This window comes from Candoia aspera, chromosome 7 (genome assembly GCF_035149785.1).
Source record: "Candoia aspera isolate rCanAsp1 chromosome 7, rCanAsp1.hap2, whole genome shotgun sequence".
NCBI classification, from domain to species: Eukaryota; Metazoa; Chordata; class Lepidosauria; order Squamata; family Boidae; genus Candoia; species Candoia aspera.
In genome coordinates, this window is record NC_086159.1 from 8,560,044 (window position 1) to 8,574,674 (window position 14,631).

Sequence of the window (14,631 nt, forward strand, 5' to 3'; positions counted from 1 at the left end):
CTGTCAACAACTCCCAGCACGTCCTGCCAGCCTCGTTGGTGAGGAGGGGTGCCATGAGTTGGAGACCAGCAGCGTCAGGAAGACAACCGGTTGCCTGCTCTTGTGTGGACAACATTGAGCCAATCTAGAGTTTGCTGGGGCTGCAGTCCTGCCCCCAACCGAACTGGGGGACTGTTCTTTCTTCTAACTGCCCACATTGCTTTCTGTCTCCCGCCCAGGTACTGTGCTGGTGATGGTCTATTTTATCCTCCTGGCTGTTTATTATTTTGCTCCTTCTCCTGCTGGCTGCTGAGTGATCACGCCGTTGGGCTTCCATATTTCTTCCCCTTGGAAAGGCAGGAGCTTCCCACAAGCACTTCAAGAAATGACTGTCTCATCGGGAGGTGCTCAGGACAGACTTCAGCTTCCTTTTGCATTTCTATCCCAAGGCTGCCACTGACACTTCCAGCTGATGAGCCTCTCGGTGTCCTACAGCATAAAACCCTACAAAGATTGGGGTGGGGGCTGCAGAAGAGGTTGGCAAACTTTTGATGAGCAATGAAGAACATTTAGGGGCAGAAGAGGCTGCATTGCAGGTGACTCCTGTGGACAAAAGGATGCTGGTGATTTTTAAGACAGACCAGGGAAGTGCTCTGCTTCATCTCTTCCTCGTAGCTACCTCACGCTTTGGCCGTGCAGCTCCAGCTCCAGTTGAGCGGCCACTATCTTGAGACTGAGCCCAAAATAAAAGAAGCCAGTTTTGAACATATTCTTTACAGTGTGCTGGAGAAGATATATTTTGCTTCAGGGGAGAATATTGGCTCCTCAGAGGCAGCTGTGGAATTGGCATCTCCTGCCCCCCCCCACACCCACCTCTTGGCTTGTGAACCAGCTTTGGTTAGAGGCAGAAAAAAGGACTCCCATGGGCCACCCCGACAGGTGTATTGCTCTTTGGCTCCTCTTTACCAGATGTGCTTGAAGGATCATCTGTGGATTGGAGAGATCCTCCATACGCTGCCCAGGACCACAGTGCCTCTTCCATCCTAACAAGAAAAGCCAAGCGAAGCCCTCAAGTTTGTTGGGGAGCTCTGTGGCAGACTGCATTTCCCATCCTTCTAAGTCACTAGGGCCAATGGCATACATGTTTGGGAGTCTGCCAAGCTTACGTTGGCTGGAGATTCTGGGTGCCGAGGATGTGACAGGCCTCGTGGGGAGCAAGAAATTTGACAGAGCAAGTCAGATTTATGAAGTCCAAAGGTAGAGGTGGACTGAGCAGAACCTGTTCCTTTTATACCCTGCTGGATCTAACATGAGGCTTTGATGGTACTCAGATAACATGACAGCTCAGCTTTTGTCAAGCTAGTGTCTTCCCAAGGGCCAGGACTACAATTCCCATCAGACCAGAAACCTTGGGAGTCATAGTTCCCATGTTCCCGGCACGAGAAGGCCGAGCTAAATTATTGTGGCTGTAAATGATTCTTCTATTAACCTGTTTTATTCAATTTCAGTTTTAGATGTGACAGTAACTAGTTGACACAGATGGAGATGTGGAGACACAGGAATTGCATTTTACCAAGTTTGTTTTAGCCTGCATTTCTTTCCTGGGAAGGCAATGGCATCTCCATGATTAGTTCATTGAGCATCGTGTCAGAGGGTGCCTGCCTGTACGTTTAACCCTGAAGGTGGTGGGCCAAATATTTTCCAGATCACCTGCTTTGCAAAGCTTTTGCCTGTTTTGACAATAGCACCCATTCCTTGACTTTTCCCTCTTCCACATTTCCAAAGTTGCAGATTTATTGATTTCAAAGCCAACCACTTTCTTGCTGTGTCTGCAGTAAGGGCACATTCTCATGCATTTGGAGTAGGCCTTTGTGCAGAATCCTGGACCGAGAGCTAGAAAGGGTGGGCGGGCATTCAGTTCTTCTGTGAAACCAACATGGGTTCAGACTGCAGATCATTGATATTTATTCAAAAGTGTTCATGGAAAATAAATTCACAATAGTGTAAGGGATTCACAGAACTCAAAGAACACACAATAAGGCAGAACAGTGAATTATACAGTTATAATAAAATAATACAGTGGATGGCTGGTCCGTGATTCAGCATAAAACCAACCCAAATGATAAGGGCTTAAAGAAGGGGAGAGAAAGGCGTCACTTGCCTATTCAGTCAAGTGCCAAGCAGACAGACCATAAATGACATTTAAATGGGAGACAAGGGGCAGTCGATGTTCTGAATCGGTTCCCGGGCTGTACGGTTGCTGGCAGCTCTTAATTCACCCAGGCCAGGAGTTGGCTTTGGGCCAGTCGGAATAAGGATGGCATGATGGGGAGATGGTAGGGTGATGAACTGGAATCGGAGGGGCAATACACAAAACTTATTTCAAGCCTCCTTGTTCAGTTACTGGAGAACGAACTAAAAACAGCTTGAGAACAGCTGTATGCAAAATTAAGCAGCTCTCCCCCAAACGTTGGTTGTCATTCCCTGTGGTGGCAAGGCCCCAGAGCACTCGGGGAAGAAAACCCTCCACCTTCTGACAAAGCCTGGCCGGCCTGCCTGCCTGCCTGGGCCTCTGCTTCAGCTCTTGCTGCTTCAAAGGGAGCCCTGCCTGAGGCCATCCCATCAGGCGCTGCAGCCTCTTTCCAACTGCTCCAGCCTGTTCAAACACACAGACTTCCTGGCCTAAATCAAAGTCGCTGAGAGGTGAGCCAGACAGGCACATCAGCAGAAATTAAGCTTTTGTCTCAGACCGCACAACGTAAATGGGGCTGGCCCGTTTGGGACTGCAGAAATGAAATTTATCTACATCCTTAATTCCTGTTGCAGGAAGGATACGCTGGGTTGCTTTTGGTTGACTTTGTTTTTTCCACAAAGTCCAATTTATTACACAATCCCAAACAGTTTATGCTATAATAAAAGTGTTTATCTTTAAAGTGCCACCGCATGCCATTAAAAAAAAAAAAAAATTCTGGCATTTTGTCAGTGGAAGGAACCCTGGCTGCTGGAAAAAAAAATCGCTGTTTCACAAGTTGCTCAGTTAGCTTGTGCCCATCACTTTTAGAAAAAAAAAGGAGGGTGAGCTTGCTCTAATCATTCATCCCGGAAAGGAAGAAGAGCTGCAAAAAACGAAACCCCCCCCCTTTTTTTTACAAGTCAAAATCACCAAAGGGGCTTCCAACCTGTGAGGGGAAAAGGCAGTTCCTCCCTCTTTTAAATAAAAGGCAGAGCCAGCCTTGCATCTTAGCCAGATGTGGCTGCAGCCTCACTTCCTCTTCTGCTCCCAAATAGGGTCTGTTTCAAGCTCTGCACACACAGACACACCGTTTTACAGTCTTGGGGTTCGAGGACTGCTTCCAGCAATAAAGGGGTTTTACAGACAAAAGATAGTTCTCACAACCACAAAGTTCTTTATGCTTTTGAAAGAGGTAACAAAGACAAAAACAATGGCTGTATAAATCTGATACGCCAATGCCAATTGCAAGGATCTCCCCGGCCCGCCAAGTTTCTTCCAGGACAGCAAGGAAGAGACAGCCGTCCAAACAGAACCTCCGCGAGGCCAACGCACATTCCTACGGGCTTCTCTCCACCACGACTGGATGGAGGACACCGAGGCAGGACAGCCTTTTCCATCTTCCCCCTGCGTATTTTTAGAGCAAACAATTTTCTGCTAACAGGCAAATCGGTTTAGACTTGTCAACAAACCGGGGTCACAAGTCAGGATCGAAAGCTGGCTTCGCATTGAGGGCAAGGGGCAGGTTTGCTGTATCGCGGTCCGTGCGGTGTTTGACCCTGTTCAGAGTCAAACCACGTACCAAGGCTCCACATGAGAGTGCCGGGTGCCCCTTCCCCCCATGCCGACCGGTTCCAGAAACAGCTGCAGCATGCCAATCAGAGACGACAGAACAACGACCATCAGCAGGCTTCCGAGTACGTTAAAAAAACAGAATTGGGACCCTCGTTTCTCAAGCTATGGTTTGATGCCAATTCAGGTGCAACATTTTACAGAATCGGTTTCAACAAACATTCAGAACAAGACACAGACATGGTTTCTTTTTCCAGCATATTCTAAAAAGGCAAATACTGTTCACAGCAAAATATTGGGGATTTTGCTCATGCACAAGAGACAAACCAGCTATAACACAGCCTTTCTTGGGAATGAAGAATTGGCTAACGAAAAGCTTTTCTGAGAGAATATCCCCATCCAATTGGAACAGGATTTCAATTAAAAAAAAAAAAGACTGAAAGCAAGAACTCAAAAGGCCAGTGGTAAGAACAGCAGAAGAAAAATTAGTTTCCAATACAGCTGCAGCACCGAACTTGCATCCCCCTCTCCCCCCGTTACTCACACAAACACACTTGCAACAAGGAAAAATAGTATATCTTCATGGTTCTTTTTCTAATAACTCTTCCAATGTTTGATGTAAATAGGAATGGCAACTCAGCAATGACCTTTCTAGGTCAGGCAACTGGGCTGAAGCCAGCCAGCAGCACGTAAACAAAACTCACACTGGGTGTTTCAGTAGGAAAGGATAACAAATGACCTATTTTAGACAGTCACAAGGGGCAGCCCCTGGTTTTGCCCACTGCAACATCTGCAAAAGGACCACAAACCAATAGCGAGATGGTGCTGGGTCTCTCTAATCCCCTCACGTTCAGCCTCGCTGGATTCCAGAGGGAGCACGTTCGATGCAGATGAGCCCATCTTACAAAATGGAAAAGCGGAGGGCTGAAGTGGGAAGGCAGCGGCCGGATCCTCGCCTTGCGCGACTACAAGCGTGTGGCAAAACCAGTACAAATTATCTCAGCAACAGCAGCTTTTGTTCATGATGTATTTATAGGTCTCCATAAATTAAAAAAGCAGAGTATAATAAATTTAAAAATAAAAAAAAAATAACAGGAAAGGCATCTGAAGTACTTTGCAGAGTAAGGCTTTAGAGCAGGGCCTTCTGCCTCCTTAGCAGCATCCTCCACAGGATCATAAATACAGAGAAAAAAGAGAATGAGCGAGAGGGAAGGGCGAGAGGGGCCGCTTTTAAAGTTAGCATCGGTGAGCAGGATGTTCATTTCAAACGCTCGATGAGTCCCTGCGTCAGTCCAAGGTGCAAAAGCTGCGATTGGCTGAGGTTCGCTAAGTGGGGGAAGAAAACCAGAAGCTTCTCCCAAGACAGTTCCAGGAGGCTGGGCACGACCAGCCACATCTTAAAGAGAGAGCCAGTCCGTCTGTTTCGGTGAATATCCACCACTCCTCCGTGGACGTACATGCAGCCGGCCTGCGGAGCATCAGAAACAACAAGGGATGCTGCTGGGAGAGCTGCGCCTCGCAAGGCCCCTGGGAAGCGAGAGCAATCTCTCCCCAGCAAGGCAGCTTCTAACACGCGGCCTGGCATCTTCTGGCAGCAGACAGAGAAGGGGGGAGGAGGAAGGACCGCGGAGTCCCCCCCCCCACTTTCATTGCCTGGGGAATACCTTGGGGTGGCCCATTTCCAGACTCTCAGAACTCAAACTCTTTCTGACTTTGGAAAATCTGTAAAGCCACAACTCTTTGACAGGCTTTTAACTGTTTGTTAATGGCTGCCCCAAAAGGGACGCGGTGGCGCTGCGGGTTAAACCGCTGAGCTGCCGATCGGAAGGTCGGCGGTTCGAAACCGCACGGCGGGGTGAGCTCCCGTTGCTCGTCCCAGCTCCTGCCAACCTAGCAGTTCGAAAACATGCAAATGTGAGTAGATCAATAGGTACCGCTTCGGCGGGAAGGTAACGGCGTTCCGAGTCGTCATGCTGGCCACATGACCCGGAAGTGTCTATGACAACGCCGGCTCCAAGGCTTAGAAACGGAGATGAGCACTGCCCCCTAGAGTCGGACACGACTGGACTTTACGTCAAGGGAAACCTTTACCTTTACCTAATGGCTGCCCCAGATTTTTAAATTTTTACTTATTCAATATTCAATTTTTTTGCTGCCCAGGTCTGGAGGCTGTGAGGGTCTGGGTCCATGTTTCTCAACTTTGGCAGCTTTAAGGTGGGTGGACTTCAACTCCCGTCTTAAAGCTGCTGAGGTTGAGAAACACTGGCCTAGGTGGTGTGAAGGAACAGGCCTGGAGGTTCATGGATCTCCTATTCCTAGGGACTTTAGTTCTGAGTGGGGTAGCCTTGCGCAGGTGGCAGCCATGGCCAGGAGGGCCTCTGCACAAATCCAGTTGGTGCACCAACTGCACATTCCTGGACTGGGGGGCCCTGTTCACCCTCACCCACACTTGGGTCATTCTTCAAGAAACCCTCTTCTAGAGTATCAGCTACGCCACCCAACATTGTGTCATCGGCAAAGGCCGCAACTGTTTTCTCCACCACTTCACTGAAGTCATCGATAAACATGCTGAAGAGTTTTCAGGACAGAACGTGGGGCTACCCAACTTGACCAGTCACTCCACTGACGAACACTTCTGGAATACGGTTTTCAAGTCAGCAGTTAATCCAATAACCACACCACCCACTCCATACTTAACCAGCCAGCTAATCAGAATGTCATAGGCGACTCCGTCAAACGGTTTGCTGGAATCTGGATAAGGATGTCTACAGCATTCCCAAGTTATTAAGACTCTACTAACCATGGATGTTAGGTTAGTTAGTTCATGGCTTTTTGGAGGGAGGCTCGGATGTCTTCTGGCGCAAATGGCAGCTCAGGGGGTGGGGATGGGCTCCAGGGCATCTGCAGAGGGTGGGGGGCGTGTCGAAGTCAAGATGGCCACAAACATGCAAATAAAGCCCCCTCTGCAGCGGACTCACTGGGGAAAGGAATTTTACCACCTCTTACCGGAGTCACAGCAGCACAGTGGAAATAAACTGGCTCAGGCATCACTGCGGGGAGCTTCACCCACTGAAATGTCTGCAGGTTCAGTTTCCATATATCTCCTAGTATCACTTCTCCATTGTATCCCCCGCAGACAAAGACATCTGGATTGAGAGGAGACAGAAGGATTTTTTCCCCATCAATGGATCAACTTTGGAATGAGAAGAGGCAGTTTTCTAAAGGGTTTCTTTCACGGACACCTTTTCTATGTCATCCTCCCCTCACTCTGGGAGCTGCAATTCCTAATCTGCAACTTGTATCCCTTAATCCAGCGAGTTGTGGCTAGAGGAAAACCAGAGGGGGTCCACATTCAAATTTCTACTCAGCCACGAAGCTTACAAATTCCCAGCCTTGCTTACTCCAGAAAGTTGTTATAAAAATACCAGTATTCTTTCTCAAAGCACAAATAGATTCAATAAATGCTGGTTGTGGGACGCGAAGGGATTTCTGCCACTGTGTCTTTCAAGCTCAAAGCCTCCACTATGCCTCCCCCTGTATTTCATTCCAAAGACAGCCTTCCCTTTCTCACAACTATCATCCCAATTTTTCCAAGACCGACTCCCCTTCCACCCTGGCAGTTCTAAAAATGCCAAGGTTTAAGGATGCTTGTCCCATGTAGAGATGGGCTGATGCACTGTAATTTTTATAGAGACTTACAAGCCATATTAATTAGACCCCTCATAAAAGAACTGCCAGGCAGAGAGCTAGCAGGGTCTAGGGCCATAATGTGGCCAAATTCTGTCTAGCAATTATGAGAACATGACAGCAAATACTATGCAGTATCGTTGGGTTTTATTAAAAATATTTTTTTTAATATACTCTTACCCAGATTTTGTGCTGTTTGTCTTTTAAATACACAATTTACTCCTTACTCCTTACTTCCACCCATCCAAAACAGGAAATTCTGTTGCTGTACATGCCCCAAAGTTAGCTGTTTCTTACCATTTTTTATCTGTACACAACTATGACATCTTCGGGCTGCAGGGTAATCTGTGGGTCAAAAGCTTGAATGTGAGCTACTGGTTACTTATTATGGAATAAGGTGCTTCTGTCATTAGTGATTAGCCCCCCAAAAGAATATCCACAGTGCTTGTGATTCTTAAGGGTTTGCAGAACTCTACAACATCAACTGCCCTTTCCATCTTTACAAGTAAAAAAGTAAAGCACCATGAAATTAAATTTTCCATTTTTCTAAAGCATGATTTTAAAAAGTCCTATATGGGTATCTAAAAAGCGTAATTGATATAGGACAGCAAGACAATAAAATATGGGACACAATCAGTATCAGCTTGAAATGTACGCAGAAATTACTCTGAATCAATAGCTAACCTAAATAAAGTATGCGCAGTGGATATTATTCAAGAAAATGTAAGATTCTAAGTATCAAATTTATTAAAAAACAAAGTAACTGAAATAATTCATTTTGAGTTCTGAATAAATAATTGAAAAAAATCTCTGACAAGTCAAATTTTCACCAGGAAACTAAATCTACATTTTTTAAAATAACAACACTTAAACTAGCATTAGAGAAATATTAGCCTAGAAGAGTTAACCTATATCCAGCTTTTTTGTATATGTCATTTTAAGTGCGTTTGTGCAACGGTTCCAGTAACTCTATGGCAGTGTTTCTCAACCTCAGCAACTTTAAGAGGTGTAGACTTCAACTCTCAGAATTCCCCGGCCAGCAATGCCAAGGTTGTCAAGGCTGAGAAACACTGCCCTACGGTACAGGAAAAGCATTCATCAGTTCAGGCTCAATTCCTGATAGCTACACAAATAAACGGGGATTAGAAAATTAAATTAGAAGAGTCAACGGTTGTGAATGATGCCTCTGGATCATGATTTTTCTTCCTGCACTTACAAGTCATTAACACACACACATTCTCTTTTTGGCTTCAAAACACCCTTTCGTCCCTACCAACAAATACAGTTTAATAAATGCCTACCTTTCTTCTTATGAGGCTTTGTTGCGATTTCTTCCCAAGTGTTAGTTTCAAGATTGTAGGCATGAATCTTAAGCAACAGGTAAACACACCCAGTTACAATCGAAGAGCAAACAAGACCATAAAGCCATTGTGAAGGCTGGGCATTCCCTCAGGACAAGCTGCCTTTTCCTTGACAGATGTCAAAGACATCAGATGTCCTTTCTCACCTGTTTGTCTAAACCACCAAGCCTGGGTCTCCCATTAACTCTCTTTGTGACTGCATTAGGTTCACATACCACTTTTCTAACCAGGGGCAGAGAAGAAAGAACATTTTGCCCCTTAGTTGGTTTCAGAAGCAACCAACTTATGCTATTCCCTCAAGAGGAGGTGTGACTGAAACCAAGCGCCCTTCAGAGTTCCCATGATTCCCAACATTATGCTGATAGGGAATTCTGGGAGTCCCAACCCCAACACAGGTAGCAGTTGCCTCAAACCCAGTAAGTTGTATTCACTGAATCACTCCCTCAACCTTACACTTACTCAACTATGCAACTCAGCCCTTCTTTCTATAGGGCTCCTGCCACCCTCTCTTCACCAGCTAAAGATCAAGCTGCTAAAAGGCCTTTGCCAGTGAACGCCTTACCTTGTCCAAGGAATAGGCTGTCCAAGACGTCCCACCTCCCAAAATGTAAATCCTCTGCCCATCGTGTGCAATTTCATGTCTGTATCTGAAAGGACAGAGCCAGAGATATTTATAACTATACTCATGTTTTTTAAACATGTAACTAATTTCAGCAGTGCTGTGAGGTTTTTTTAAAGAAGGGCTGCCTTGCTGTTTCTTCAGCTTCTCAAACCCGCCTATCTGCAGAAACGGTTTGCCTCTACAAGGGACAGAATGGGCTGGGTGAAAAAAGCCCTATAGTTAAGTGTTACAGGTGGGGAAAGAGGCAAGGGGAAGCTTACTAAATCCCCCATCGTGCCTGTTGAATAAACTATAACGGTGTTTCTCAACCTTGGCAACTTCAAGATGTGTGGACTTCAACTCCCAGAATTCTGGGAGTTGAGGTCCAGACTTCTTGAAGTTGCCATGGTTGAGAAACACTGAACTATAATAACTGATTCACATGATCCAGCAAGCCATCAACCAGTCAGATTCACATGTCATTAAGCCAGACTTAACAAGTCTCAGCCTGATATTTGAAGCCAATGGTTGTAACATTATCAAAAGCTGTGGGGAAAATAGGAGGAAGGAGCTTTATGTACGCTGCCTCGGGTTGCACAAATAAAGGTGGATACAAAAACAAGTAACTAAGTAAAATGTATTATTATGAAACATATGCATATATCATCATCACCACCACCACCGCTACTACTACAGGTACTCCTTGCTTAACGCCCACTCGTTCAGTGACCATCTGACATTACAATGGCGCTGAATGAGGGGAACTCACAACGGGTCCTCGGGATTGCGCAGGATTCGCCTAACGATGGCAACTGAGACTGCCATAGTAAGTCAGTGTGGTCACGTGACATCCCACCTTACGATCGCGTCACTTAGTGACGCAGTTCCCGGTCCCAATTACTATTGATAAGCGAGGACTACCAGTACAGACAAAGTATGAAAGATGGATCAGCTTCCATCTGGTTTTGAGCGCAAGAGAGTTCACGGACTTTGGCCCAGCTGACCTTTCCTCTGGCATGTCGCAGTGCAGGTTGTTTGGCTTGAGCTGTGTCCATTCCCTGGTGTTCAGGTCCAGTTTGTGCAAGTCTGTGCTGTAGATGTAGCCAGTTGTTCCTCCAAATACATACAAGGACCCGTTAATAATGGCCATAGCCTGACAGGAGAGAAAAGAAGAAAAGGTCACCCAAAAAACTGGAGAGAGGGTGGTCATCTCTGTTCTAGCCGAAAAGAACACAGCAGAAGTACAATTTGAGGTCTGAAGGCAAAGGTTTTTCCTCTCTCCTAACACACTTGGAAACTCGTAATGAATTCCTCAGCTTTCCAAGCAAATTGTAATCCCAGACCTGCCTGATTTCAACGTGGCCGCAGTCGGCTCATGCCCTCCGTCCCTGCTCTGCTAATAAGGCTCAACTATTATGCAGCAACGACCCTTCTTTTGATCTTAAACATTACAAAAGAGCAGAGAAATCAGACATCAATGCCAAAAGCAGCGCCAGGGATTGCCCCATAAGTTGGCTATCTCTGTGCCCCCAAAAAATCACATCCTTGTTTGAACTCTCTTCTAGCCAGTCACCAAAACACACCTAATCCAACTCTCTTAAACGCTTCCCGGGCACAGCGGACCTAAGCACGCACATTCAACATTACTGCCTCCTTTGCTTCGCTGAGCAACTGACTGTTTTTAAGATCCTAACAACAGAGAGACACGACCTTATGGACTCAGTGCAGCGCAATGAGGGCCAGCAATTCTCTCTCTGTTCCGTCTTGCTTTGGTTTATTCACTTTATCATTTCACTTTGTTTGACAGGCTCATAGGGCAACTTGCTGATGTAATTTACTTACTCATTTTTATACTCTTAGCTGGCTTAGTATATTAGTGGATGATTTAAGACTATGTCTGTGGGGGCTGACTTTTCCACTCACATGAAATCTTACCATGCGACAGCACTGGCTCCTTAGGAAATATATCTAGGATCACAGCTTCAGAATCTCTCAAGAGGGAAGGGTATTTCAGACATCAATGCTACGGGATAAGGAACACCTTATCGCTACAGAGCATGGACCAAGGGTTCCAAGCAAAGAGCGAAATTTACCATCTTCAGAGGTTCTAAGAAGAGAAGCTTCTGCCGTTGCCCCTACCAGTTCTAAGAGACAAGCGTCCTGACAACATCATCTGCGCAAAACAGCAGCAGTGCAGCAGGAACAGCTGTTGGATTGGAAAGAGTCCCCGGCAAACTATTCACAACAAACTAAAAGCATCGCCATTTAACGTAAGTGGCAAAGAAAAAAAAAGCCACGGCACATTTTGGAATATTGCAATACCACTCTGGGCCTATCTAAAACATCTTCTTTATTTTTTTTTACTCTGAACACTTCTGTATCCTTATGAGCTGTGGCTCAAACGGGGCTCTTTGAATTTCAAGGCTGGTGTGATACCCGACTCTTGTTCCAGTTCCCTTTTTGGCTGAGGGACCTGAGCACTGTTATTCGTTCTGCTTTCAGAACTGGGGGGCTGCATGCAACCCAAATTAAAAATGCCAGCAAAGCAGGACCGTCCCCTGGATGTTCGACAGGTTTCCTAAGCAAGCCTAAGAAATGCCGCCAGCCCGGGGAAAAGTTGTACCTGCCCGTAGATGCGGTTCGGCTTCTTCCCTCGGCAATTAAACAGGGCCCAGCGCTTGTACTTCACGTTGCAGACATGCACATCGTTCCCGTTGCTCTCCCCAAACGGGATTCCAGTTCCACCAAAGACCAAGAGGTTATTTCCATGCAACACGACTGATGAGAAAAAGCAAAAGAAAACACAGAACGGGTTTTGTGAACAAGAGCAGCAAGGAGGAGGTGGATCTACTGCAAATACATTTCATGGCTGCGCACGAGGGATAATCCATAAAGGAACAGAAAAGGAACCCTTGAGTGGTATTATTGTCATGTGCAACAAAAAAAAAGCAAATACGGTATGCAAATGGACATCAAAACATTAAAAAAAACTACGAACACATGTAATCTCACCCACCATCAGTTAAAAATAAAGTTCCTTGAGTCAAGCTCTCAGCTCCTGCTAACTGTAAGAATGCATCCATGCAGTTTTCTTGGCAGCAAAACAGAACTAGGTAGCCACTGTCTTCATCTGGGATTTTTGGCGGGTCCCAATTTAGCTTACAGCCCTCAGATTTCCTGATGGCCTCCCATCCAAATCTCTTACCTTCCAAGCCCAAATAAGGTCAGCTAGGAACCGCCACCTGATATAAGTCACTGAGTTATACAAAGCATTTATGCTGATTTCTTTTAATGAAAACCCATGGCATTGAACCACAACCAAACACACCCACTCTCTCCTGCAGATCAGGATTTCATGGAGAGTTCACTGCCCTTTAAATAGTGCTTCAGAGGTCCATTGGATTCAAGCAAAATGCAGCGGAGTGGGGGGGTCCCAAAAAGAAGGTATATGGTGTAATATAATTCGAGCAGCCATTATTTTATTTCCCTCCATAACAGTTCTAAATAAGAGGTAGAATCCAAAATGCACATGCTTTTTTGGTTTCAAATCTAAAGGAAAGTAATCAAACATACAGGAGTTGCAACCATAAGCCTGACATAACAGTATCATTCTCAATCTAATCTTATTCTAATATAGTTTTTGCATACAGAAATGTGCTGAGTTCTATGCTTAATTTAATTTATTCAATATAGGCACCACCCGACACCAAATTGACTGTGGGCAGTGTACAATAAAGCCAAACAAAATGGGAGAGCACACTATGATAAAATTATTAAAAAACAAAAGGATAAGAAAGGGAATAAAAGCAAGAACAGATGGCAAGATCAATTTTGAACTATTGAAGCAATTCTTCCACTTGCACTTACGCGACATGGATGCCAACTCTCGAGGCATGTAACCCTCGGTGCCCATTTGATGCCAGGCGCCAGTAGCAAAGTTGTATCGCCAGAGCTCCCTGAACAGCGGGTAATCTTCGTTCTCTGGCCCTCCAGATTCATCATAGTCAGGATTGTATCCTCCAAACACATACAGGTTGGCATTGTCTGCCACACAGCGGTGGCCACTTCTGGCTGGTGGGACTCTGTGGCCTAAAGCAGAATAAAGCCCTTTTGTAATTTAGAGAAGAGGTGATTTGGCAAAGGTGGGTGATGCAGCAAAGGAAGTGCTAAGGCTGTGGGGCAAACATCACAATGGATAAAATCTCAGCATCCTGCAACAAAGTCCTGCAGCATCCGTTCCAACACACCTGGACCCATTCCCAGGATTCTCAGCTTTCTCTTTGGCAAAAAGCCTCAAGCAAGACGCAAGCCATATTCTAAAAGACTTCAGTGACCAGAGGTTGCCACTATACAATGAAACCTAGGTTCAGAGGACCCTCACTCAGAGAAGAAATTCCCATTCATTTGCACCATTTCATTAATTTGCATAATGATATTGCTGTGGATGACACACTTTATGATTCAACAGGTAAATAAATAATGAATATACAGTATTATTACTTATACTAATATTAATTAAAGGACATCCCTCCCCCCAATCAGTCAATTAAATCAAATTTTCCCTTGTACTTGACTTCACACCTGCCTATCCAGATATACCCATTTCCCCTCATTTATGGAATTACAGTGACTATCATGAAATGCAATTCTTTTGCCAGCAGTTATAAATATAAATGCTTTAAGTGAAACAAGCAACCGAAATAAAAAAGAGAATTTAAAAATAAAAGATGAGCTGATGCAAGAAACCACTGGAGGTGTTTAAGATGCACAGTCTATGCAAGATCATAGCGTAATCAAAAAATCCAAGCCTTCTTTTGGACTTTGCTTCACTTCATAGCATTTTTTTAATGATTAATATTTCTGACTTACTAATTCCCAATGCATTGCCATACAAGAAAACATTGATTTAAAAAAAATAGTTGCTAGAAAAGAAAAACAAACACACACATCACGTTTACACAGCACAATACAAGCCTTTAGACCAGCGTTTCTCAACCTTGGCCGCTTTCAGATGTGTGGACCAGCAAATGAATGGGAATTTCTTCTCTGAGTGAGGGTCCTCTGAACCTAGGTTTCATTGTATAGTGGCAACCTCTGGTCACTGAAGTCTTTTAGAATATGGCTTGCGTCTTGCTTGAGGCTTTTTGCCAAAGAGAAAGCTGAGAATCCCAGAATTCCCCAGCCAGCATGAGAGTGTTTTG

At 45.2% G+C, this 14,631-nt stretch overlaps 2 protein-coding genes across 5 annotated transcripts in view; one reads left to right on the forward strand and one right to left on the reverse strand.

Annotated features, from left to right (window-relative positions):
• LOC134501290 (uncharacterized) overlaps nucleotides 1-443 on the forward strand; it is a 34,718-nt gene extending 34,275 nt beyond the window's left edge. Inside the window, exon 20 of the mRNA XM_063308951.1 lies at nucleotides 219-443. Within this exon, the coding sequence (XP_063165021.1) occupies nucleotides 219-292 (74 nt within the window). The 3' untranslated portion in view covers nucleotides 293-443. The remainder of the gene's footprint in view (nucleotides 1-218) is intronic.
• The window catches only part of KLHDC10 (kelch domain containing 10), a 40,414-nt gene that overhangs the window by 20,891 nt on the left and 4,892 nt on the right, over nucleotides 1-14,631 (reverse strand). For 2 of the 4 annotated variants that reach the window (XM_063308953.1, XM_063308954.1), the window contains exons 2-8: nucleotides 13,298-13,519; nucleotides 12,054-12,208; nucleotides 10,435-10,583; nucleotides 9,392-9,476; nucleotides 8,770-8,836; nucleotides 7,766-7,813; nucleotides 6,788-6,927 (exon numbers count right to left, since the gene is read on the reverse strand). In XM_063308953.1, coding sequence (XP_063165023.1) covers nucleotides 6,788-6,927; nucleotides 7,766-7,813; nucleotides 8,770-8,836; nucleotides 9,392-9,476; nucleotides 10,435-10,583; nucleotides 12,054-12,208; nucleotides 13,298-13,519 — 866 coding nt within the window. Of the gene's footprint in view, nucleotides 1-1,927; nucleotides 5,250-6,787; nucleotides 6,928-7,765; nucleotides 7,814-8,769; nucleotides 8,837-9,391; nucleotides 9,477-10,434; nucleotides 10,584-12,053; nucleotides 12,209-13,297; nucleotides 13,520-14,631 lie in introns of those variants that run through there. The other 2 variants (XM_063308952.1, XM_063308955.1) reach the window with 2 other exon arrangements.